Here is a 21,997-nt window from a genome sequence, read left to right as displayed (position 1 = left end):
AAGAAATGGAGTAATATAGGTGAGGGACAGGCCCATGTCAGACAGCAGGGCTGCTGTAATTCCTGGGTTACACTGTGAAACTCCAGTTCTCTGGGCTAACAATGCATCAAGAGGGGTTGAAAAAAAGGAAGCCAAAGGTGTGTGAAGGTGTGGGGAAATTTTGGTTTTGTGGGGGGGGAGGCGTTTTTTGTTAGTTTGGATCACTATTTTTTTGTCTCATGTTACTGTGTAAAGGCCAAGGGCCAGTTTGAATCCTGTTGCAGGGTTAGCATGGCAGGAAGGATGGCAGAGGGGTATGACCATATACCCTTTCCTGTTTGGATTTCCTTAGTTCATACTTCTGCTGGGCATTGTGGCGGAAATACCACCAGTAATTAAAAGAAAAATATGATGCTTTTTCATCTGTGTTGAGTGGGAACTCTCAAAATTTCTCCTTTTGGGTATTGCTGGCACTTAGCTAATAATAATATTCACCTCCTTTTGGTAGGAGAAATTACTGGCAGTTCTTTCAATCTAGGAAAGAAAGCTGTGGCAGGGCAGGGAGAGCCTGGCTGCTGGATCTAAAGGATCCAAACCCCACTGCAGATGAAGGAGAGCCCACAGCTGCTTGAACCCAGAGGATGCTGTGTTTCAAATAAAGAAAAGGTGTTGCTAGCAGAGAAGAAAATTACTTCTTAAATTGTGAATCACATTTTCAGAAGTTTTAAAAGCTAATATAGCCTTCTTCCTGAAAAATTTACTTATAGTTGGAATCTGTTTGTGGGCATAATTTGTGACTGTCCTTTGCATCTTGCCAGGTTCAGGAGTTTGGGGAGAGCTCTGGGTGTTCCCTTTCGACTCCTGCTCGCCAGTAATGCGGGAGCCCTTGGAGCTTGGTGCTCTTCCCAGTATTGCTCCTCCAAGCGCCCTGGGAGCGCGGGGCGCCCCTGCGAGAGGCGGCTTCAGGTCGCTGACAGCGGCAGCCGAGGCCCCTCGCTTTGTTGTGTGGCTGAGTGACACCGAGCTGGTGACGCTCCCCAGGCATCTGCTCCTGTCCCTAATACGGCCGGCCTTCTGTCACCAACGCAGACAGCCTTAACCCCTGCCCCGGGGTGGGGAGCGCCTGGGCGGCGGCGGCAGCGCTTCGGGCCGGACCCTCCCAAGGCGAGCGGGCGGGCGGGGGACGGGTTGGGAGCCGGGGCCGGGCGCCGGGCCCGCCGGCCTCGCGGAGGGGTGCGCGGGGGGGGCCGGCCGGGGCACCAAAATAGGAGCTGTCGCTGCGGCCCCGCTGCTCCCCCCCGCAGTGGCTCTTCCAAAATCGGTCACGGGCCGCCGCGGGCTGGGAGCCCCGCTGGCCGCGGGCGCGCTCCGCACGGGCGTAAGCGTCGTGCCGGGCAGCCCGGGCGGGTCCGCAGCCGGAGGGCGGCCGGGCTGCGGGGAGCGGCGCGGACAAAGGGGCGAGAGCTGCGGGGCACGGCGATGGCCGCGGCCGCGCAGGAGGAGTACGCGTACCTCTACAAGGACTCCGCGCACCCCGCCGGCTTCCTGGAGGCGTTCCGGGCGTTTTACCTGGACGGACTGTTCACCGACATCACCCTGCAGTGCGCTTCGGGGGTCATCTTCCACTGCCACAGAGCTGCCCTGGCAGCCTGCAGCTGTTATTTTAAAGCCATGTTCACAGCTGATATGAAAGAGAAATCAAAAAACCAGATCAGCCTTCCCGGACTCAGCCATGCAGTACTGGAAGCTCTCGTGAATTACGCATACACATCACAGATCCATATAACAAAGAGAAATGTCCAAAGCCTACTCCAGGCTGCAGACCTGCTCCAGTTCGTGTCAGTAAAGAAAGCCTGTGAGCAGTTTCTGGTAAGGCATTTAGATACTGACAACTGCATTGGGATGCACTCCTTTGCTGAATACCACGACTGCTCAGAGCTAGAGAAAGAGTCCAGAAGGATATTGTTATGGCAGTTTGAAGAAGTGTGGAAGCAGGAAGAGTTTCTGGACATTGGCAAGGAGAAACTCTCTTATATTCTCTCCAGAGAGAATCTCAATGTTCAGAAAGAAGAGGCAGCCATTGAAGCTGTCATTAAGTGGGTTGCACACAATGTGGAAGGAAGAATTGAAGACATCTGTGAAGTGCTGAGCTGCATCAAAGTAGACTTAGATAATGTGTATTTGAGGTCAGCTTTAAGCCTGCAAAAAAAATGCCGACTCAATGACAGTAAGATAAGGTCACTTGTATACAATGCCCTGAACCTTAATCCCAAAGGTCTTTCCAGAAGATCCACAGCAGCCATGTATGTGATTGGAGGATATTATTGGCATCCCTTATCAGAAGTGCATGTTTGGGATCCTTTAACCAATGCATGGGTCCAGGGAACAGAGATGCCAGATCACACCAGAGAGAGCTATGGGGTCACTAGCTTGGGACCAGACATATATGTGACAGGAGGTTACAGAACAGAGAGTATTGAAGCTCTTGACACCGTGTGGATATATAACAGCGAGAAAGATGAGTGGACAGAAGGCTGCCCCATGCTTGATGCAAGGTATTACCACTGCGCAGTTTCCTTGAGTGGCTGCATTTATGCATTGGGAGGGTACCGAAAGGGAGCTCCAGTCCAAGAAGCTGAGTTCTATGATCCTTTGATACAGAAATGGCTTCCCATTGCAAACATGATCAAAGGTAGGTAAACTTTTGTATGGTGTCTGCCTCCAATGTTGATTCTTTTGTATTTGCCATTTTTAAGTGCCATGGAAACATTTAGGGTTTGATCCAAGTTCTAGAGAAGTCCATGGAAATCTCCTGTTAATGTTAGTGGGCTTTGGTTCAGGTCTTCCCTAGCCAAATGACTGCAAACATCCAAATGCTGTGCTGGGTTGTGCCATAGAACAGTGCGTAGAGAAATCAGTGGTAGTCTCAGTTTAATTTCGCCTTCTTTCAAGAGTAAAATTTCTGTTCAAATAAGAGAGAAATCAGAAAACTACCCAGGATTAGAGTCTATTCAGTAGATGATCAAAGAACAAGCTCCAATAAAGGGACTGTGTTATATTTATATAAGATTTTCCATGAAGTAATTTATAAAGGTATCATAATTTAAAACTTCTTGCATGGAGTTCCCTCCTATTTCTGTCTATCATCTGTTCAGGATCCTTTGTTTAATCTTTAGTGTGAGGATAATGAAAAGCACTAATACCTGTTCCTAGTAGCCAAAGCAGTGATCTACTAAAATGTACGAATCCCAGCCTAACCAAAGGGTGTTGACTCTGAGATGAGCTCAGTTGGTCAGAGCACGGTGCTAAATAATGCCAAGGTCACAGGTTTGATCCCTGTATGTGCCATTCACTTAAGAGTTGGACTTGATCTTTCTGGGTCCCTTCCAACTCAGACTTATTTTGTAAGTGATTATTTTGTAACAGTAATGGCAACACTACAATTATACATTTTATCATATGTTTTTATAAATGAATAAATGTTAAATAAATGAATGCAAATATTTATATTTAATTATAAAAGTATACTGTAAGTTGATGCAACATAGTATTTTTCTATGTACAAGAGAATTTTTGGACGTATATGTAAAAGAAAAAAAGCAGACTTTTGTAACTTTCTCCATTGTTTGTATCTTTTTCTCAGACATTGCTACTATTTTCTTTTTATTTCCTTCAAAAGTAGAAATGCCATGCTAATACTGTGAGCTACATATTCTATGCAGTTGTTTTGCCCAGTTTTCATAAGTGTGAAACTACTTAGGTGCTCAGATCCCACTTTGCTTTATTTCATTTTGTTGTCCTAAAGACAGCGTTAACATGGCTCCATTCTGTTTGTGTCCTTGGTTATGCAATAGCTTAATTAGTAATACCATAAGAATGACTAAAAGTGTCAGAAAAGATACCCCGAGACACTGAACAATCTCAACTCCCATTGTCTTTGCTCTTGTCATCTAAGTGATATTTTTACCATCTCTTTAACTTAGTGAAATAATGAAACTAATTCCCTATTCCAAAACCAGTGAGACAATGTGACTTTAATTACTGCCTAAAAAATCCCATGAACTATTGTGTGGCTGTATTATGTGCAATATGTATTGGTTATTGCAGTTTTATTTAGTCGTTCTTGACTTATGCTGATATCTTGATAAATCTATTTTATTCATGTTCAGTTAAATACTTGCAAGCATAATTTCACTCTAAAATATTAACAAATCATTTGAAATGGAATTATGGATGAAAGAGACCGTTACACGCAGTCTGAACTCATGTTTGACTTTCACACTGTGTACAGGTGTTGGAAATGCCACTGCCTGTGTCCTGCATGAAGTCATCTATGTCGCTGGAGGTCACTATGGGTACAGGGGAAGCTGCACCTATGATAAAATCCAGAGATATCATTCAGGTAGCAATGAGTGGAGTATAGTCACCACAAGTCCACATCCAGGTAAATAATTTCTCTGACAAACGTAGAGCTTGATTTGATTACTTGTATCTGGGAGTCCTTAAGCCCAGTTAGGGGTTTTTGGCATATTCCTAATTAAAAAAAGAAATGCCTGTAGGGCAGTAAGGGCTGTTTCCAGACTCTGAAAATGGAAGGGAAGGCCTTCTTCAAGCATCTATTCTACAGAAATCACTATATAAATACTGAATTAAGGAATGTCCACTTTCTATTAAATATTGTAACTTTCTGTAAAATCTAACTATTCATTGGCATTTGGCAAAAATAATTTATATTCATTTTAACATCTGGTAACAGTAAGTTTTTAAAGCAATTTTCACTGAGTACTGGTGCTGTTGTGTAGCAGAAAATCCTGAGGTGTCTCCTAAGCTCAATGAGGGCACTCAGCTGCCCTCAGTGGTGCCCAATGTTTGTCATGTACTTGCAGCTTAAGTTAATGTTATCATGCTGAGTTGTACTGTATTCCTTTCTTTCTGAAGAATACGGATTATGTTCAATTACATTACAAAACAAGATCTATTTTGTGGGTGGACAGACCACGATCACAGACCGCTACGACCCAGAGCAAAACGAGTGGAAGCAGATGGCTCACATGATGGAGAGAAGGATGGAGTGTGGCACGGTGGTTATGAATGGATGCATCTATGTAACAGGAGGATATTCCTATTCAAAAGGAACATACCTGCAGAGCATTGAGAAATACGACCCTGAACTGAATAAATGGGAAGCAGTAGGTAATCTTCCCAGCGCTATGCGGTCACATGGCTGTGTCTGTGTGTATAATGTGTAAGCATTTAATTTTCATCTTGATGTTACAGAAAACAATAGATGCAGTATTCATAACAGTACTGATTACCTCATGATGAGTTGTCTAATACAATCTCTTAGCACACATTGTTAATAACTTGATATAATTTGTTCTCATTTTAAATAATTCAGAAATACAAATGTGGTGACAAGATTTCCATATATTTTTCAGTCCAATCATTCTTTATCATGGAAGTTCTAAAATTACTGTCTTATAATACTTTGTGCAGCTACATAGAAATTACTGTGAAAAATGGACTTGTTTTTGTTAATCACTGGGTGAAACTATGACTTGGTGCTAAGATGAGTAAAGCCAAACAAAATCCAGTTCTAAGGACTACTGGCCTTAGGATGAAATCTTTGTATTCTGAAGGTAGCTGTAAAAATGGATCATTGACACAAGCTAAGTGTATGGTATATACAGAGCAATATCACTTGGATAACTAAGTTATCAGATTCAGAAATGGACATTTACAGGATGCCTCCAACTCTACCTTCAAGTGCCAGAGCAAAGAAGAGCTTGTGCTAGGAGTGAGGGAAGAAATGTTGGTAGTAGCCCCAGAGCACAAGCCAAAAACCTCCACTAGTTTTCCAGAAGTACAAGGGCATTTGAGAAAAGTACTCTCTTTGCCATTCTCACACCCACTTCGACATTGCCAATGAGAAATGAAAAAAGACTCTGCAAGGCTTTGCAATGGGATCTTTGGCTGATGCACAGATGTTTGTAGTTTGGGTTTTTTTGGGGGGAGGAGTGTTCAGAGAAAAGCCTTAATGTGTTAACTCTTTTTTAGTATCAATTCAAGATGTGTGCCTATGTGGAATGGAAGGAGGACATGAGAGAGATGGGAAAATTAAAATCCCCCTGAAATTCAAACTTCTCAATTTTGTTTAATACCATTTGACCTTTTCTAAACTGTGACTTGAGCAAAGGTAACAGCTAAAGAAACTTGTCAAAGTATGTTATGGATGAAGAAAAAAATCATCTATAGGATAGATTTATTTATTATTTCTCTTGAAACTTAATACAAGATCTTCAAATTCTGTGTAGAAAGTGGATTTTTGTAAAGTGATTTACAGACAAACTGTGATTTAAAGATCACGCTTGGAGTGGCCTGATAGCAGTGATCCAAATGAAGAAACACTTTGAGGAACATAGAGGCTCTTTTAGCACTGATCCCCCGATCCAGTTCATAAAATGACTGCAGAAACAGCTGTTAGACATTGGTGTGAGAGGTAGGGACAACACAGGGCTGCTGTAGGGTGTGATGGGAACTTCCCACACCAGCACTGCCACCTAAAATGAAATTTTGGTTTTATTGGATTTCTCAGATACAAAGAAAGGATTTTTCCAAGCAGTAAGCTCTGAGTTTATAATATTTCTTTTGCTTGATCATAAACATTTTCAAAATTTTTAAAAAACTCTTTCACATTTTTATGCTATTTCTGACTTGCATTTGACTGCTGGCAGCAGGTGGCACTCAACTCTGAGCTTTGATGTGAAGTTCTGTGGTGTATATGTACCGTTCTTTTTTTGATGTTTTTGTATGTCACCTCACTATGTCAGAAGCTCGTGTGTGTGTTCAGTGTTTTGCTTTGTTACCCATCCCACTGAGAGCTATTTAAGGATCCAATGTAATTTGTTTAAAAACTCCAAACTCTAAAGAGGTGTGGAGAATTGAACCCCAAGGCTGTTTGAAATGCATGGGCCAAACAGGTGGGCAAAAGAAATAAAGTGAATTTGTTTCTCCTGGAAATCTCCACAGCTTAGAATTGCTCAAGGGCAGGTAGAGATTTAAAGGACAACATCACAAGAACATGAAAGTGATCTTTGTATTGAATGAAACCACAGTGAACTCAACATGTGTACGTAATTTTTCAGTGCAAATTATGTAGCCGTGAAGCTTCATTTTTGTTGAAAAACACGAACACAGAACAGCTGCTTGTGGTTGGCCTTGAGATTCATTCTGGCCTGTATCCTGTCATCAACAGTCACGGGTCAGTGAAAGGATCTAAGAACAAGGTGAGGACTAAGAAAACCAAACCCCTCAGCATCCACTTGTCAACTGCTTCCAAACTAGGTGCTTGATGTTGGTGAAAGACAGTGCTGTTCCAGGGCTGGAGCACAGGCACTGGAAGCTGGACTCTGCTTTGTCCCTCTGGGCAACCTGCAGGAGAGTGAATGCTGCTTTTTGGCCTCAGTGTTAAGTGCAAAGTGGAAAAAAGCCTTTAGTTCTCCCATATCAGGAGAGTGTTTGTTGGTCTGGCATAAGCATACTGCTTATGCTTCATTTAAATCCTAGTTTTTCAGATATTTTCAATGCATAAGAATAAATGGAGAGAAGATTAAGTTCAGACTCGTGGTTAAATTTCAACTGGTGCTATTTTTCACAATAACCTACAATGCTCTTTTAAATTAACTCGTGTCTGTAGCACATCCCAAGAAAGTGTGTTGCAATCAGGTCTTGGGCACAGGCAAGAAAATGAATTCAGCAAGAGGAAAAGGGATTCTGATCTCCGGTCAGAAACCTACAGGAGGTGGGAAGGTCAGAGCAGGGAATCTCTTAGCCATCTGTGTGATATGTTTAAAAAAATCGTTGAATGTAAACACTGAATTATTGTGCTATTGGACCTGTATTATGGTAGACACTGTTTTACTGTTTCACTTGTAAAGTAGAAAATTAAGTAATTTGGAAGTCAAATCCGTTGTAAAGTCAACACTATTTCTTAAAATTTTCACTTGTGCAATCCCCGTGTTTGTAGCGCTATAGATGCCCACAGTACATCTGTAGTAATTAACTGAATGCTTGGAATCCTTAATAAATGTAAATATACCACCCCTGTACAAATTCAAGTTGTTAAAGTTACTTTTTCTGTTCAGTGCGCAAAAGCTGTGAACACAAAGTGTGAACAGGATTCCCGCGCGCGGAGAGGTGCCCGTGGATGGGCCGGGCCCCACGGCCGCTCCCGCCGCTCCAGGGCCCCGCCCCGCCCCGGAAGTGGCGCCCACGTGAGGGGCGGGCGGGCCGCTGGGGTTGCTGGGCCGCGCGGCGCCCACTCGCGGTCTCTGGAGCGGCGGAGCGGGGCCTGAGCGCGCAGGTTCGTGTGGGGCCGCTCCCGGCCTCGGCGGCTCCCGGACGGCGCCGCTGCTCGGGCGTGTCCCGACGGGATCGGCCCTGCCGAGGAGCGCCGGGGCAGGGCTGGCGGCGAGGCGCGGCGGCCGGGCCGGGCGGGAGGCAGGGAGGGTTCCCGGAGCGGGGGAGCACGTGCCGCCTCTGCCCCGGCGGAGCCGCGGAGCGGGCCCGGCCGTGCCTCCGCCACCACTGCGGTCACTTCCCGCCGGCAGCGCTTCCCGCGGCGCTCGGTGTGTGCTGCGCTGCGGGGCTCGGGCGCTGCGGGGGAAGAGGAGCCGGCGGCACCGCTCCCGCCGCCGGGGCCCGGGCCCAGCCCGAGGGCAGCGCTCCCTCTCCTGCCGGGCAGAGGTGTCCGCCGGGCGGGAGCCTTGGCCGCGGCGCCTTAGGTATCTGAAGAGGGGTATGTTGCCGCTGCAGGCGTGTAAAAGTGTCAACAGCAAGCTGATGGTCTCCTAGCACAGTTCAGGGACCGACATGTCAATTACTTAAATAATTCTTGTAAGAATTTTTTTCCTATATTGCACTGATTCTACTCAAAAAACAACTGTTAAGTAACATCTGTGAAAATGTGTGGTTGTAGTTAATCCTTACCCTTAAATAATAACCAGGCTCAGACCTCTTATGCAGGGGCTCCTGAACAAGGCATAATATGAGTAACAGTTCCATGTTACTTTATTGGGGAAGCTTTCTTATTTAAAAAAAGCCTTTTACTGTATTACACTAATGGTAGAATCAGCCTGCAAGTAAATTTTGTCCAGAGCTTGAAACTAAATGGCTGGTAAGAGGAAAACCTACTTCAGAGTTCTTTTGGGATGATCTAGCTAATACAGTGTGGTATCTAATTGTTCTAGTTAAGGGGCTTGACTGTCATTTTTCCACTTAAAATTCAATGACTCCTTGCTTTATTTTAACCTGTTTTTGTTTTGTGTGGTACTGATACAGACTTCTGGCATATGAAAGGAATAAGTTAATGTAGTTTATTAAGGAAGCCCTTAAAATCTTCTGTAGAATTTTGTATGCAGTTCAGACTGTGATTGCTGTTCATTGGAGTCTTCACTGCTGCACAGCAACTGAAAACTATTGATCTGGAAGTTGTCCTGTGCCAAATGACTGAGCTAAAGAGTCTGAAGTGAGCATGTGCAGAGAAGGCTAGAATTTCTCTTACATTAGAAGGCTGCTTCTGCTTTTGTTCTAAATAGGTTAGAGCTCAATCGCTGAACTGAATTCCATGCATGGCAAGCTTGAGTCTTTCTTAGTCTTGCCTACAGTTTGTTACTTGCAGCTGAAAGGATGCTTTTTAGAAAAAGTTCCACGTGGAAGACTTATTCTAAAGGATGTGTCCTAAGGCTTGTGTTGGTTCATGCTTTTTGAAAACACTGCTAAGGAAGTAGACTTTGTTTTCTTCTCTTCTTAACAGTGGAGCTGAGCCTTATGTGGAAACTGAGTTGCTGGTTCTGGGTATTTTGGTACCTGGGCAGAGGCAGACTGGGATAGTGGTCAGTTAGTTGATCCCATGGAAAAAGCCGAGACTGCTCTATAGTTTGCCATTAAATTAGACCAAACTGGGTATAATGTAAACTAGAACACTTAATTGCTCTCACAAGTTGGGTGTTATGACAGTACCAGCACCTGAATGGTGGTGAAGTGTCAATCTCCTGTAGTCAGGCTGGCTCATGTGGGACATCTCTGAAGTAACTGCAACTCTCAGCTTGGGTGCCCTGGCCTGGGTTTTCTAAAGTGCTTTTTAGACAAACAGATCATACTCAGCATAGCTGGCAACTAACACTTGCTGCAGTCATGCTTTAAAGAGTGTTACAGTGTTAGGTACAGGTGCAAGCACAGCAGTAGAGACCAGGATGCATATTTCAAGGCTGTGAGTGCCAAAGAACTACATGTAGGTCCAAGGATTGAATACGGCTTTGAGATCAGGAAGAGGAGGAAATGGGAATACTGCAGACTGCAGTAGGCTGAACAATTACTGGGGAATTAAACTACTAAAATAAGAAGGTGAGGCTGCCAACTGAGTATTCTGATGAAGAACATAATTTCCTGTAACAAGGGCACCTCGGGGGAGTTTTCCCTGCTTTAGTGTTGCCAGTCATCTTGATGCTCTGAAATATGTAACTGCCCTGCAAGTGGCAGAAGAGCAGAAAGTGTATGGTTACATCTCCCAATAAAACATGCAAGACATGAGTGCAAAACCATCTTCACCAGCAGCCTTTGTGATCACAGATCTATGAACTGCGGTAATGGGACCAAGAAACTGCTTTATGTTCTGTAGCCGGATTTAACGAGTGTGTTAGTGTGCAAAGGGAGAAAGAAGAAATCTGTGCTTCATAGTTCAAAACTGAATTCAAACTAATTTCTGACAGCTTCATAAAGCTACATTTTTTTCTCAAGGATTAATCTTCACACGCTATCTTAAGAGCAACTAGATAGAAATTGTCTGATCCCAGTTAATTTTCTGGCCAGTAGCTGCTTCTTTGTGACTGCATCTGATGTACTGGGATTATATACTTGCTGCCAGTTAAGTAAAGTTACTTCCAAGTTAAAATGTCTTATGTGTTATCAAAGATACTTGATTCACTGTTCAGTCAGAACTGCAATGAAGAGACATTTGTAAAGGAGAGAACTAGACATCTTTAGGATGTATCAGTAAATGCAGATATTTTCATTCCTTCCTCCAGTAAGTTCTGTGAACTTTCAAAGACTAAGCATGAGACAGAAACTTCAGAAATGTTTCTCATTATACCTATGTAGGAATTGAACATTTTTGTTATTGATGTTTTGCTTAGTGATGAGAGGCTGGATTTGACTTAATGAACAAATGTTGTTTGCTCTCAGTTTTGTTGCTGTTGTTATGAACTGAGGATCTGCGCCTAGAAAAAGATAAATAACAAGGCTGTGAAGTGCCAGCATTTTTTAAATTTATCTTGACTGCTGAATGCCAAACACTGCCTTAATAACTGAAGTGAGGTGGTTTTTTCCCCCAGTTGTTTCATAGATTCCTGTTGGAGTTCTGCAGTCATGTTAATAGTTGCTTCACAGGTGTAATGTATGGCTAATGAACTTGGCTGTTACCCTTAGATGAGGCTGCAGTGAAATGCAATGAATATAAAAGTACTAGTATGAATATAAAAGTATAGAAAGTACTATTCAAAACTTAGTGCTTTTGTTCTGTATTCTCTTCAAAACAGCTGGTGAAAATGGCTGAAAATGGAAATGGTGAAAATATGTCTATCTTGGAAAGCAAAATCTGTCAGCAAATTGAGGTAAGTTCAATTTATAGTTTGGGATCTGGACTGAGGTGTTTTGGGGGCATTCATTGGCAGAGGCTTGGCTAATGGGAAGTTAACTTTATGGGGAGTTAGACTTGAATCTTCAGCTCTTTAAAAAATGTCACAAGTCTGTAACAGGTATTTAATACTTTAAGATAGTCACAATTGTAGTTTAAGTTGGAAGTTATACTTGTCTAGAGTTGCTTGTAAGAACACCATTTAAAAACAGAAAAAGTTTAATTTGTTAGCATTTTAGGTGCTATAGCAAGTGAATGCATCATTAAACAATTTACTACCATGTTTGCTGGGGTTATTCTACCTGTGCAAATAGGAGGAGAGTGCATTTTAATTCTATGTGCCTTACTTTTTGTGGGGGAAAAAAATCTTCCTACTTGGGAATCTCTGCTGGTCAAAATACTAGCACATTGCATAACTTGCTATTGTGATTTATTGCTTTGTAATTTATTGCTATAAATTACAACTAAATTCATATACCTACTTTGGATTAACTCTGTCTCTCTAGAGGCTTGAAGGGTTACCCTACAACAAAAAACCTGAGCCCATTGCTTTAAAGGGCATCTAGAACAAAACTGCTTTCCTGAAGGACAAAAATGTAGCTGCACGTGAATGCCCATTACCATATGGAGCCGTTTTTTATATATAACAAACAAACCACAGACATTCCTCAATCTCTATGGTTTGTTTGTTTGTTATATATAAACAGTTGACAAAACTAGAGTTTTGGTAATGTGAGTTTGAGATGTACTAGAGGAAGAGGTACTGTTGTAAAACTTGCACTGACTTTTTAAAGCACCACAATACTGGTGAGAATATTCCAATTTACGGTTTCAAGTATTTTACCTTTGGTAGATGACTGCTAGTCAGGGAAAGAATCTGATTAACTTGTCTTGAACTGAATTGTCTTCCCATGCTGGACAAGACTGAAATAAGAACATAATAATTAAATAAAATTAAAGATTAAGTATAAAATAATGATTTATCTTATGGTGTTTTCTTGGATGAGACCTAGAAATTCTAGTCTATGTGTATGATTTTTCAGTGTGCAAATATAATATTCTTGCATACATATCTATTAAGTAAGGAGTACAACCTGGATCTGTTGCTGACAAATTTGACTTTTGACTGTGCAGAGCTTGACCAGGGTGATGAATGCTTATCATGTTAACAGAATAAGCTTTCCTCCTTTCGTAAACAAAATTGTAATCTATCTTTGCCTTTTTAATTCCATTGGATGAAGCATTGCGTGGTGTGGGGTTGTTTGTTTGGGGTTTTGTGGGATTTGTTTCTGGTGGTTTTGTTTGTTTTTACAGCTTACACATTGCAGCTAACTTTTGGCAAAGTATGACATTAAAGCAGGAAGTAATAATTTCAGAATTCATAATTGTTCAGATTAATTAATTTTGGTATGTCTCAATCTACCGCAGTAAGCTGTTAGATGAAAATGAGCTTTTAAGACTGAAAATTAAAAGACACATGTTTCTCCCCTCTCCTCCTTTTTGCAGTACTATTTTGGCAATCACAATCTACCAAGAGACAAGTTTCTAAAGGAACAGATCAAACTAGATGATGGCTGGGTACCGTTAGAAGTAATGATCAAATTCAACAGGTAAAACAAAGTACAGTTAATGTGGATAAAAGAGTAACTTTCAGCTATCTCTGTCTGTTTGGGGCCAAGTGTTCCTGATGTGCATGTACAATTCCCATCGCTGTTTTAACATCTGGCTTCAGCTTTGCCTGGGTATTTGTAATAACCTGTGTCTGCCTACTCAATAGGTTAAGTCGCCTTTCAAAAGATTTTGGGGTTATTGTAGAAGCACTAAGAAAATCCAAGACTGGTTTAATGGAAATAAATGAAGACAAAACTAAAATCAGAAGATCTCCAAATAAACCCCTTCCTGAATTAAATGACCAGTATAAGGCTGCAATTAAAAACAGATCTGTATATGTTGTAAGTAAATTTTTCTTTACTTTGTGCTGTCCTGCATGACTTTGACTGATAACCAGCTGAGTAAAGCTTGAATTAACTCATACTGTAGAGATCGTAATTTTTAAGAGTTTGTGGCATATAATTGAAGCTCATTGCTATCTTGCAGAAAGGCTTTCCACTAGATGCTACTCTTGATGATATCAAAGAATGGCTTGAAGATAAAGGTCCAGTTGAAAATATTCAAATGAGGAGAACATTGCAGAGAACGTTTAAGGTAATGATGAACATTTAGACCAGAGATCCCTCCTGGAATTTTGTTCAATTACCATAACAATATCTCTTATCATTTAACAGGGCTCAATATTTGCAGTTTTTGATAGTGTTGAATCTGCTAAGAAGTTCACAGAGATACCAAATCAAAAGTACAAAGACACGGAGCTGATAGTACTTTTCAAGTAAGTCAACTGATACATGAACTAATGGTGGTCAGGGGTGGATTTACACAAGAAGCTGGCTTGACCTGAGAATTGTGAGTTTCTACACTGTTGTACAGGCATCGATAGCTGTACCTTTTGGAGACTTAGCATCTCAACTTGGAAAAGTTATTTTCAACTGTTTCATGTCTACTGCAGTTTTGCAAACTAATTATAACAGAATATTTTAAATTATATTAACTTAGCTTATATTCTGTTGAAGGGAGGAGTATTGTACAAAGAAGAATGAAGAAAGGAAACAAAACAAAGTAGAAGCGAAAGCAAGAGCTAAACAGTAAGTCATTGTCAATCAAAGGGTGTGTTTTGCTTGCCTGACCATGCTTGAACTGACTCATAACTAATTTAACTTCTCTACAGGGAAAAAGAAGAAAAGCAGAAACAAGCAGCAGATGCTGAAATGGTATGGGTTTCTTAAATCACCTACATTTTGTAGAGCTAATGTGGAATATTCTGTTTGAAATGCTGTAATATAGAGCACCTTCTAGAAAGTAACTTCAGCTTTTCCAACTAACTTACAGTAAGACTGTTTTGTCCTGGTGTTTTAATCTTATTTTCAATAGACTAATTTTGTTTAAAGGCTCATGTCCTGAAATTACATTATTAGGCATGTTTGCCTGTTCAGAGTGATCCTGAATGCACCATTAAGATGATTGTTCTTCTGTGGTATTTAAAGGATCTGTTAAGGATTTAATTAGTATTATATAAATTTTCAACCTGAGGTATCAGCCTTCAGAAAGCTGTTTTGTAAAATTTTGAGTGTAATTCCTATGTGAAAGGAGTCTTAAGTTCCACATAAGTTTATCATAGTAAGCAAAGAAAACGTCAAAAAAGGAGGGGGGACACACTGTACAAGACTTGGACATCAGCAGAACTAGGTTATGTAGGAAAAATGCTCGAATTACTGTAACTTCAATAGCTTATTTATCACTGTCCTGTTAATAGGATTGAGGGGGGAATATGAATATTCAAGCTTGACTCTTCAATGAAAATGTGGGTTTTTAAAATTTAATTTAGAAGTCTCTGGAAGAAAAGACAGGATGTCTTTTGAAGTTTTCTGGTGATCTAGATGACCAGACATGCAGAGAAGATCTCCATGAGGTATTTTCTGGTCATGGAGAAATCAAGTGGATACACTTTGTCAGAGGTGCAAAGGAGGTGAGTAATCTTAGACAAGGACTTACGCTCTCTGTATTGAAGTTTGAAAATGAATGATTAAATGTTTGTGCTTTTATGTTATCAAGTAAGTTACTGTCTTGTGAAATTGCAGAATATTTAGAAAATTAAATTATTCCCTTAACTTTCTTCAAAAGAACAGATAAAGGTTCCAGCCTTGTTTGTTGATAAGGTCAAAACTGAGAATGTTCATTAGGACAGTCTGAGGGCTTTGCTTCAGTCTAGACATGTTTTACAATCATACAAGAGTAATGAATTTGCTGAGGCACTTAGCAGGGTATGTTGTTCATCATTCTAGCTGAATGTTTTGGCAGTAAGATTAAGATGCAAATGCCACTCTTATTTTTTAGGGAATTATCCTGTTTAAGGATATTGCCAAAGAAGCTCTGGAAAAAGCCAAAGCAGCACATGATGGAAACTTGCAGCTCCGGAACAAGGATGTTTCATGGGAAGTGCTAGAAGGAGATGCAGAGAAAGAAGCTCTGAAAAAAATACTGGAAGATCAGCAGGAATTGCTGAAACAGAAAACAAAAGGTTCCCTCTCCTTTTATTATTTTAAGCCTTTATAGTGTCCTAGAATTGATGTGTGAAATTGACTCTTAAGTAGTGAATATATCGTACATACTGATGTTAACTGTAAAGCAGTCCCTGAAGCTTGCTGATTAAACGATACATGATACAAAGTGCCTGATCTTGTATCTCCGCAGGGCGCAAAGTTAAAGGAAAAGGAAGAGGGGGAAAGATACCTCAGGGTGCACAAAAAGGAAAAATACAGTTTCAGGGCAAGAAAATAAAGTTTGAGAATGACGAAGAAGATGGTGACAATGATACTAAACCAGGTATGTCATTCTGTGCACTTGATGCAGCTTATTCAGTACTTTCACAGAAAGTAGCTCCATGTGCTCATGTTTCTTACAAGTGTTTCAGATTTGGCTCTGCATTGTAGCATTTCTGCCCTCCTGTCAGTATCAGTAAGTTTAAGAGACTTGTGCTTGATTCCTTCCACAACTGTCCAAAAAGCATATTAAGGTAATTACTAGATAGGTAAGGCTAGACTGCACGGCTGTTTAAAACATTATGCATTGAAAGATGATGCTTGTCAGCAACATTACACAACTGTACAGACCCAGGCTCTTGAGTGGTGCTTTTCTTCCCCCCTTAAAGATATGAGAAGACTTAATAGTTCTGCCTGTGTCAGTTTTTAGCTTGGAGCAGAGGAAGAGCTAAGCTTCTGTTCATTATATGTAGCACCTGCTTAACTAAAAGCCAGTGAACCCTATTCCTCACATATTCGACTCCTTCATTTTCTTACCTGCCCTCCTGCTGTGGAGGGATGAAGCTCTTTAAATGTGGTATTTTAGAACATCTAAAAGCTTTAGTCACAGTAATAAGCAAACCCTCTAGCTGTGGCTGTAGATAACTGGGACTCAAACTTACATGGTGGGAGGAGTTTGGGTTTTTTCAGATTTCAGGTAAAGCTTTCCTTTACCCTACATGACTACATATTCAATCTTGCAGAACCAGCAAGTCCCAAGAAGAGACCACTAGAGGAAACAGAAAAGGAAGAACCTGCACCAAAACAACTGAAAACAGAAAATGGAGATGGCAATCAGTAATACTCAAATAAATAAAATAATTTTAAAAATTAGTGGTTTTATTGTTCCATTTTCAATAGGTTTTAAAGACATGCCTCAGTCAAGACTTTCTTGGCAGAAAATCTAATGAAATCCACTTCAATGTCAACCTATAAATAGAGAAAAGCTTCATTTTACTGGGTTACAGCTTTTTTTTGTTTGTTTAAGAAGCATGCTTACTTCTAACACAAAACCCTGGAAAACTTTTCTATTTATAGTTTTGTTTATACTGTCAGATCTTCTCATTTTTTCTGGCATCTCCTTCATATGTAAAAGGTTTTGGACTTTGTAATCTTGTGGTTATGTTTAATAGCAGCTGGTAATAAATTCAGAACTTAAAACTGCTTTCTACTGAAGCCTGGTTAATGTAGTATGATGTTTCAATTGTGAAGTAGCAAAGATAAGGACAGACTTAAATAATTTTAAGTTCAAGTCACCAAGAGCATAGGAACAGCTGATTAAAGCTTCTGTTCTTTGCTGCTCAACATACCTAACAGTCTTCAACTATTGCTCAGTCTCCTCTCCATTTCCCTTATGGTAAGGGATGGGAATACATGGCTTCCAGGCCAGCATGCAGTAGCCAGGAACTTGCTGTGGGCTTCGGCTGCCATACTCTAGTGTCCCCACTGTATCTTTTAACAGTGGGATCAAGTGCCCAAGTTCCTCCTGCTGCCCCCAGGCTGGCTCTGTAGCTGGCTGTAGCTGTTTGCAGGAGAGCACTGCTGTACCATCCTTGTTACTGTGGCCTTCACCACTTCGTTCAGTCGAAGTCCCAGCTGCAGACAGGATTGAGCAAAGAGCTATTAGGAATTGAGTCAAGGAGGCTACCCTTAGCTTTATCACATCTAATTGCAGTGCTGGCTTTAATCTGTGTATAGCTTTGACTGCCATTATGATTCTTTTCCCTGTTCAGCTACAAAATGTAGTAACAGGAATGATGTGACTGAATGCTGTGAGTGTTCTTCATCCAGTACCTATGGCCCTAAAACTTAAATTTCATTAAGGAGAATTTCTTTACCTCAATATTTTCTCAGTAATGTTAGGTTTTATACTTACTGATTTCTTCTTATGGAACTTGTATGATGCTGGTAAGTCAAACCTAAGTTCTGTGAACAGTATAAAGAATATGTGTTAGACTAGGATGATTACCAGCCACTTAAACCCTACAGCCATGTACTTCTGTTTCTAATGTCTGTATCTGTTGTGGCCTCTCATACTTGTTTTATCTTTGCACTAGATGATGACTAAACATTGAAGCTGTCCCCATCAGACAGTTAAGTGGATAGCTGAAATACAGTTGTGTTTCAAGCACTTGAGCAACTTCGCATCTCAAGTTCTATGACTGTAAAAAGCATCTAGTTAGTGATACTGAAAACTGGGAAGATACTTAACTGTCAAAAATATTTAGGTGACTAAAGACAGGATGCCTGTTTTGTGTGTGAGAACTGACCTGTGCTTCACTTTTCTTTTTCAGCAACACTCCCTTTGAAGCAGAACCTTCTTCTGCTTGAAGACAAAATCTAGTCCAGGAACAAACCTAATTCTACACACAATATATATTCCTCAGAGCTTTATTAAGTGCCTGTTTGAATTCTAGGCAGGTAGCAAAAAATTTTTAAAAATTAAAAAAAAGTCTGCTAAAAAGAAAAAAACTTGTATCATTTCTGTGTTAAATTACACTTAAATTTATCTCAGGCTGTTATGACTGGCTAGTAGTGTTACAGATAGTATCCCAAAACAAAAGGGTTTTGTTTAGGTTTTTTTCTGTTAACAATAAATAAATATTACCTGCTAAGACTTCCATCTTCACTTCCCATTCTGCTGCTTTCTTTTGAATGTGCTGCAATAATAGATAGTACAGAAATGAGCTTTCAAAATTACCTGTTTTATAAACATCTACACCCCTGTACTTAATAAGTTTCGTGTGCTTTTGATTTTCAAGTTGAAGCATTAGATCATATAGTTCTCTTGATGTGAGATTGCAGTTATTTGATGTAATTAGTATTTACCCCAAACATACCTCACAAAGTAGTCAGCAAATCAGTGAAGCTATGGCCATCTATATAGCCAACGATTTTGTTGTCTGGTTAATTCTTGCCCTACTAAAATGAAGAACTTACCTGCCGTGTTGAAGTTTTGTGAAGGGAATATACAGCTGTTTTTGCCATTTGTAGAGCAGTTTTCAGAAAAATCATATCAATTCCTAAAAGAAAGATGAAATTATTAGAATTGTTAAATGGAAGCTCAAACATCTGCTTAATTTTTTCTGGAATAATAGGTACTTGAGAAACAGCACTGAATACATTAAGGTACAGAAAGTATTTCTAAAACATAATTGCTTTTAATAAAATAAAAATGATAGGGATGTGAAATAGCTAGTATTGTTTATTTCAAATCCCAGTGACTGTTAGTTACAGTGTTGAAGTTGTTAATCTTAGGAAGCTGACTCCAGCTGAACAAAACACTAAGTAATTAGAATACCTAACTAATAAAGAAGGGAGATGTTTCATTAAAAGCATTTCCCTTGCTGTTTTGTTGGTAATAATTTCTAACCAAATGTCACAATTACCAACCTTTGTTATGCTTGGTACCAAACGGAGGGTTCATAATAACTGTGTCAAATGTATCGGACATGCTGTCAGATAAAGAACAGATATCACACTGAACCATGTTGACATTCATGAGCTCAAAGTCTTCAATATTGCTATTAAATATTTCCAATGCATCTGCATCTATGTCAAGCCCCACACAGAATCTATTAAAAAAAGAAAAGTGTCACATATTAGTCTCCTCCAAACTAAAATGGTGTTTAAATTCTACAGTAAGGGATCTGTGTACACAACTTGTTTTACCTAGGAAATGTAACAAGCATACATTATAAATTCAGAGCTGATAAAAATTCAAGTACTTCTGTTACCCTTTCTCAAGTATAAATCTAAATTCTGTTAAGGAAGTTTCATGTGTTCATTTCATGCTTCAGGGGAAAGCAAATGACTTCCAAATTCATGACAACTTTAACAATATGAATGGTTACTGACAGTCAAAACTTGGTAAATAGCCTGATTATACACCAGATTATATACCTGAAATGGTTTAGTTCAGCATTGCTCTGTTTTAATCTTACTTTCTACTCTTCTATGCCAGGAAAAAATATAACCAGAACTTAATATTAAATACTTACCCTGCTCCTAACATTGCACTTCCAATGCTGAGCATGCCACAACCACATCCTAAATCTGCAATTGTTTTGTTTTCAATATCATCAAAAGTATTGTGAATTGTATAAAGCATACATGCTGGGGGAAAAAAACCCAAACAAAACAGGTCAATAATATCAAATATGCACATGATTAATCAAGAAAAGCTGTTTCTGCCTTCAGAAAACTTAATTTTACATTAGGAAATCCTTTAGTTAAACTGATGTTCTCACTGCCTGTAATTCTTTCTCATTTATATGTGAAGAGTCAAAAACATTTTCACAAGTTACAAACTGTGGATCTTTGGGGAGAGATTACACATAGAGCTCTGAGTATTGCTTGTCGAAAAAGTATGGCTCTAAACTTTTTTGGGGGGAAAACAGCAGAAAGATTAAAAAAATGGAAAAGAGCATAATTAAGCTATGAATAAGTGTACACTTTCACTGGTTTTGTGGGTCATGACATACCTCTATTTCAGCTTCTACAGTTACAGATTAAGATTGCTTCTGCCACAACATTATCTTTCAAATTAATTTATTTGATTTTTGGATTTACCAGTGTACTACTAAACACATTCACGTTGGATATACTTTCTTAACTTCTTTTAGCGTAAAGCCTTCAAAGGAGACAATGCAGTAGAAAAAACTTTTTGAATTAAAAGTGCTGATGAAGGACTAGTAAAAGAGAAAACAGTGGTGTGGGTCCCCTCTACCTGCAATATGAGGTCTTGTTGGATACTGTTCCAGGAGTAGTTTTGGACTTTCAAAAGTATCAACTTGTTGAAGACAGCTTTCCAGTTCTTTAAGCTTTAATTTCTTCATGTTTATGGTTTAACTAAAGAAAATAATGTGTAATCAGTTACAACAATATAAATAAATATTAATTTATTTCATACTTAAATCCCCTGGTCCTCTTCAGCATCTCCCGGGTGTTTTCACGCTGCCGTTTCCCAGGACGCAGCTGGCGGCGCACCTATGACGGGGACCGAGCGCGGACCCGGGCGGCGGCAGCCCCTGTCCTCACCGGCTCCCGGAGTTCAGGCCCTGGGCCCCTCTTCTACCGCCCGGGCCCGCCCAGCGCCCAGCCCTAACCGGGGCAGGAACCGAGCCCAGGGACCGCCACCAGCTACCCTGTCCGCTCGCCCCGCAGCGCCGTACGCGCTCGATACCGCGCCCACTCACCGCAGCTCGGCCGGGCCGGGCCGGGCCGGGCCGCTCCGAGCGCCGCCGCGCACTTCCGACGCGCCGCCCGCCCCCGGCGCGCACTGCCCGCCCCCTTCCCGCCCCTTCCCGGGCTTACGGGCGCCTGCGGGAATGAGACGCAAGGGAACTTCTCCGTGTTCCGTTAACAAGTGTGAGCTTTGGTCTCGTATTATAAGCACGAGACATTTTATTGCAGCCTTACGTGTCACCGCTGCGCCGTGCCTGAGAAAGCGCCGGAGGACACACCTGGCAGACCGGGCTTTCTCGGTGGTCCGGCTCCTGAGTGCCCTTAGGGACAGAGCAAGGAACTGGATTTCTGCCGGTGCGGTGGGAAAAGCGGTCGTTAAGAGAAGAGTAACTTTCACCTGAAACCGCGACAAGCCGCCAGCAGACAGGCAGCCACTGAAAACACAGGCAAAGCCAGAAGAGAGGCAGCTGCCTTGGGGCCCGTAGCTGTCGGGTGGAAGGTTACTCTCGTTTAGGAATAGATTTTTTTCCTACAAGGTTTTCCATTGCAGAGTTGAAAATCTATTTATCGAGGTTTAGAACCGCCGATCGGGGTGTGAAACACGGTAACTCGCATCCAAGTGCGTTCTCTCCTCGTGGGAGCGCCCAGGCAGCCACCCGCTGGTACCTGGGGGCGCGGCTATGCGGACACCCCGGGGTGCGGGGTGCTGCTGCCAGAGCCCGGCGCT

At 41.1% G+C, this 21,997-nt stretch overlaps 3 protein-coding genes across 10 annotated transcripts; 2 read left to right on the top strand and 1 right to left on the bottom strand.

Annotated features, from left to right (window-relative positions):
• The first annotated feature begins 1,197 nt into the window (after positions 1-1,197).
• KLHL23 (kelch like family member 23) lies at positions 1,198-8,092 on the top strand. 2 transcript variants are annotated; one of them, XM_048308779.1, is made up of 3 exons: positions 1,198-2,671; positions 4,271-4,423; positions 4,974-5,226. In XM_048308779.1, exons 1-3 carry the CDS (start codon positions 1,459-1,461, stop codon positions 5,132-5,134), a joined length of 1,527 nt encoding a protein of 508 aa, XP_048164736.1. In that variant the 5' UTR covers positions 1,198-1,458; the 3' UTR covers positions 5,135-5,226. The 2 variants fall into 2 exon arrangements, with proteins under 2 accessions (XP_048164736.1, XP_048164735.1); XM_048308778.1 differs by having other exon boundaries at positions 1,202-2,671; positions 4,918-8,092.
• Positions 8,093-8,258: 166 nt separating this feature from the next.
• On the top strand, positions 8,259-17,248 carry SSB (small RNA binding exonuclease protection factor La). Its single transcript, XM_048308780.1, has 12 exons — positions 8,259-8,341; positions 11,574-11,648; positions 13,178-13,281; positions 13,449-13,623; positions 13,769-13,876; positions 13,957-14,057; positions 14,299-14,370; positions 14,454-14,496; positions 15,111-15,251; positions 15,620-15,803; positions 15,977-16,108; positions 16,788-17,248. Exons 2-12 carry the CDS (start codon positions 11,583-11,585, stop codon positions 16,883-16,885), a joined length of 1,224 nt encoding a protein of 407 aa, XP_048164737.1. The 5' UTR covers positions 8,259-8,341; positions 11,574-11,582; the 3' UTR covers positions 16,886-17,248.
• METTL5 (methyltransferase 5, N6-adenosine) lies at positions 9,340-21,868 on the bottom strand. 7 transcript variants are annotated; one of them, XM_048308788.1, is made up of 8 exons: positions 20,813-20,934; positions 20,085-20,199; positions 19,477-19,658; positions 19,024-19,106; positions 18,692-18,743; positions 17,960-18,009; positions 12,516-12,595; positions 9,340-11,255 (listed from the first exon to the last, which is right to left on the bottom strand). In XM_048308788.1, the coding sequence occupies exons 1-7, from the start codon at positions 20,919-20,921 to the stop codon at positions 12,536-12,538; spliced, it is 651 nt and encodes a 216-aa protein (XP_048164745.1). In that variant the 5' UTR covers positions 20,922-20,934; the 3' UTR covers positions 9,340-11,255; positions 12,516-12,535. The 7 variants fall into 7 exon arrangements, with proteins under 7 accessions (XP_048164745.1, XP_048164744.1, XP_048164743.1 ...); XM_048308787.1 differs by lacking the exon at positions 9,340-11,255 and adding an exon at positions 11,287-11,469; XM_048308790.1 differs by lacking the exons at positions 9,340-11,255; positions 12,516-12,595 and adding exons at positions 16,903-17,679; positions 21,549-21,868 and having other exon boundaries at positions 19,477-19,538.
• Positions 21,869-21,997: the final 129 nt, after the last annotated feature.

The sequence above is a fragment of the Corvus hawaiiensis genome, chromosome 7 (assembly GCF_020740725.1).
Source record: "Corvus hawaiiensis isolate bCorHaw1 chromosome 7, bCorHaw1.pri.cur, whole genome shotgun sequence".
NCBI lineage: Eukaryota > Metazoa > Chordata > Aves > Passeriformes > Corvidae > Corvus > Corvus hawaiiensis.
This window is presented reverse-complemented; position numbering and strand designations above follow the sequence as displayed.

Excerpts from the sequence above, each read along its gene's own strand:
- METTL5 (XM_048308783.1), bottom strand. The coding sequence starts at position 20,921 with ATGAAGAAATTAAAGCTTAAAGAACTGGAAAGCTGTCTTCAACAAGTT. Across the intron at positions 19,107-19,476 it reads TGGTACCAAGCATAACAAAG|GAATTGATATGATTTTTCTG; the intron begins GTTGGTAATTGT and ends TCTTTCTTTTAG. Across the intron at positions 17,680-17,959 it reads AGTTCCATAAGAAGAAATCA|CTGGGACTTCGACTGAACGA; the intron begins GTAAGTATAAAA and ends TCCTGTCTGCAG.
- SSB (XM_048308780.1), top strand. The coding sequence starts at position 11,583 with ATGGCTGAAAATGGAAATGGTGAAAATATGTCTATCTTGGAAAGCAAA. Across the intron at positions 14,058-14,298 it reads GAGCTGATAGTACTTTTCAA|GGAGGAGTATTGTACAAAGA; the intron begins GTAAGTCAACTG and ends ATTCTGTTGAAG. Across the intron at positions 15,804-15,976 it reads GCTGAAACAGAAAACAAAAG|GGCGCAAAGTTAAAGGAAAA; the intron begins GTTCCCTCTCCT and ends GTATCTCCGCAG.
- KLHL23 (XM_048308778.1), top strand. The coding sequence starts at position 1,459 with ATGGCCGCGGCCGCGCAGGAGGAGTACGCGTACCTCTACAAGGACTCC. Across the intron at positions 2,672-4,270 it reads CATTGCAAACATGATCAAAG|GTGTTGGAAATGCCACTGCC; the intron begins GTAGGTAAACTT and ends CACTGTGTACAG. Across the intron at positions 4,424-4,917 it reads CACCACAAGTCCACATCCAG|AATACGGATTATGTTCAATT; the intron begins GTAAATAATTTC and ends TTCTTTCTGAAG.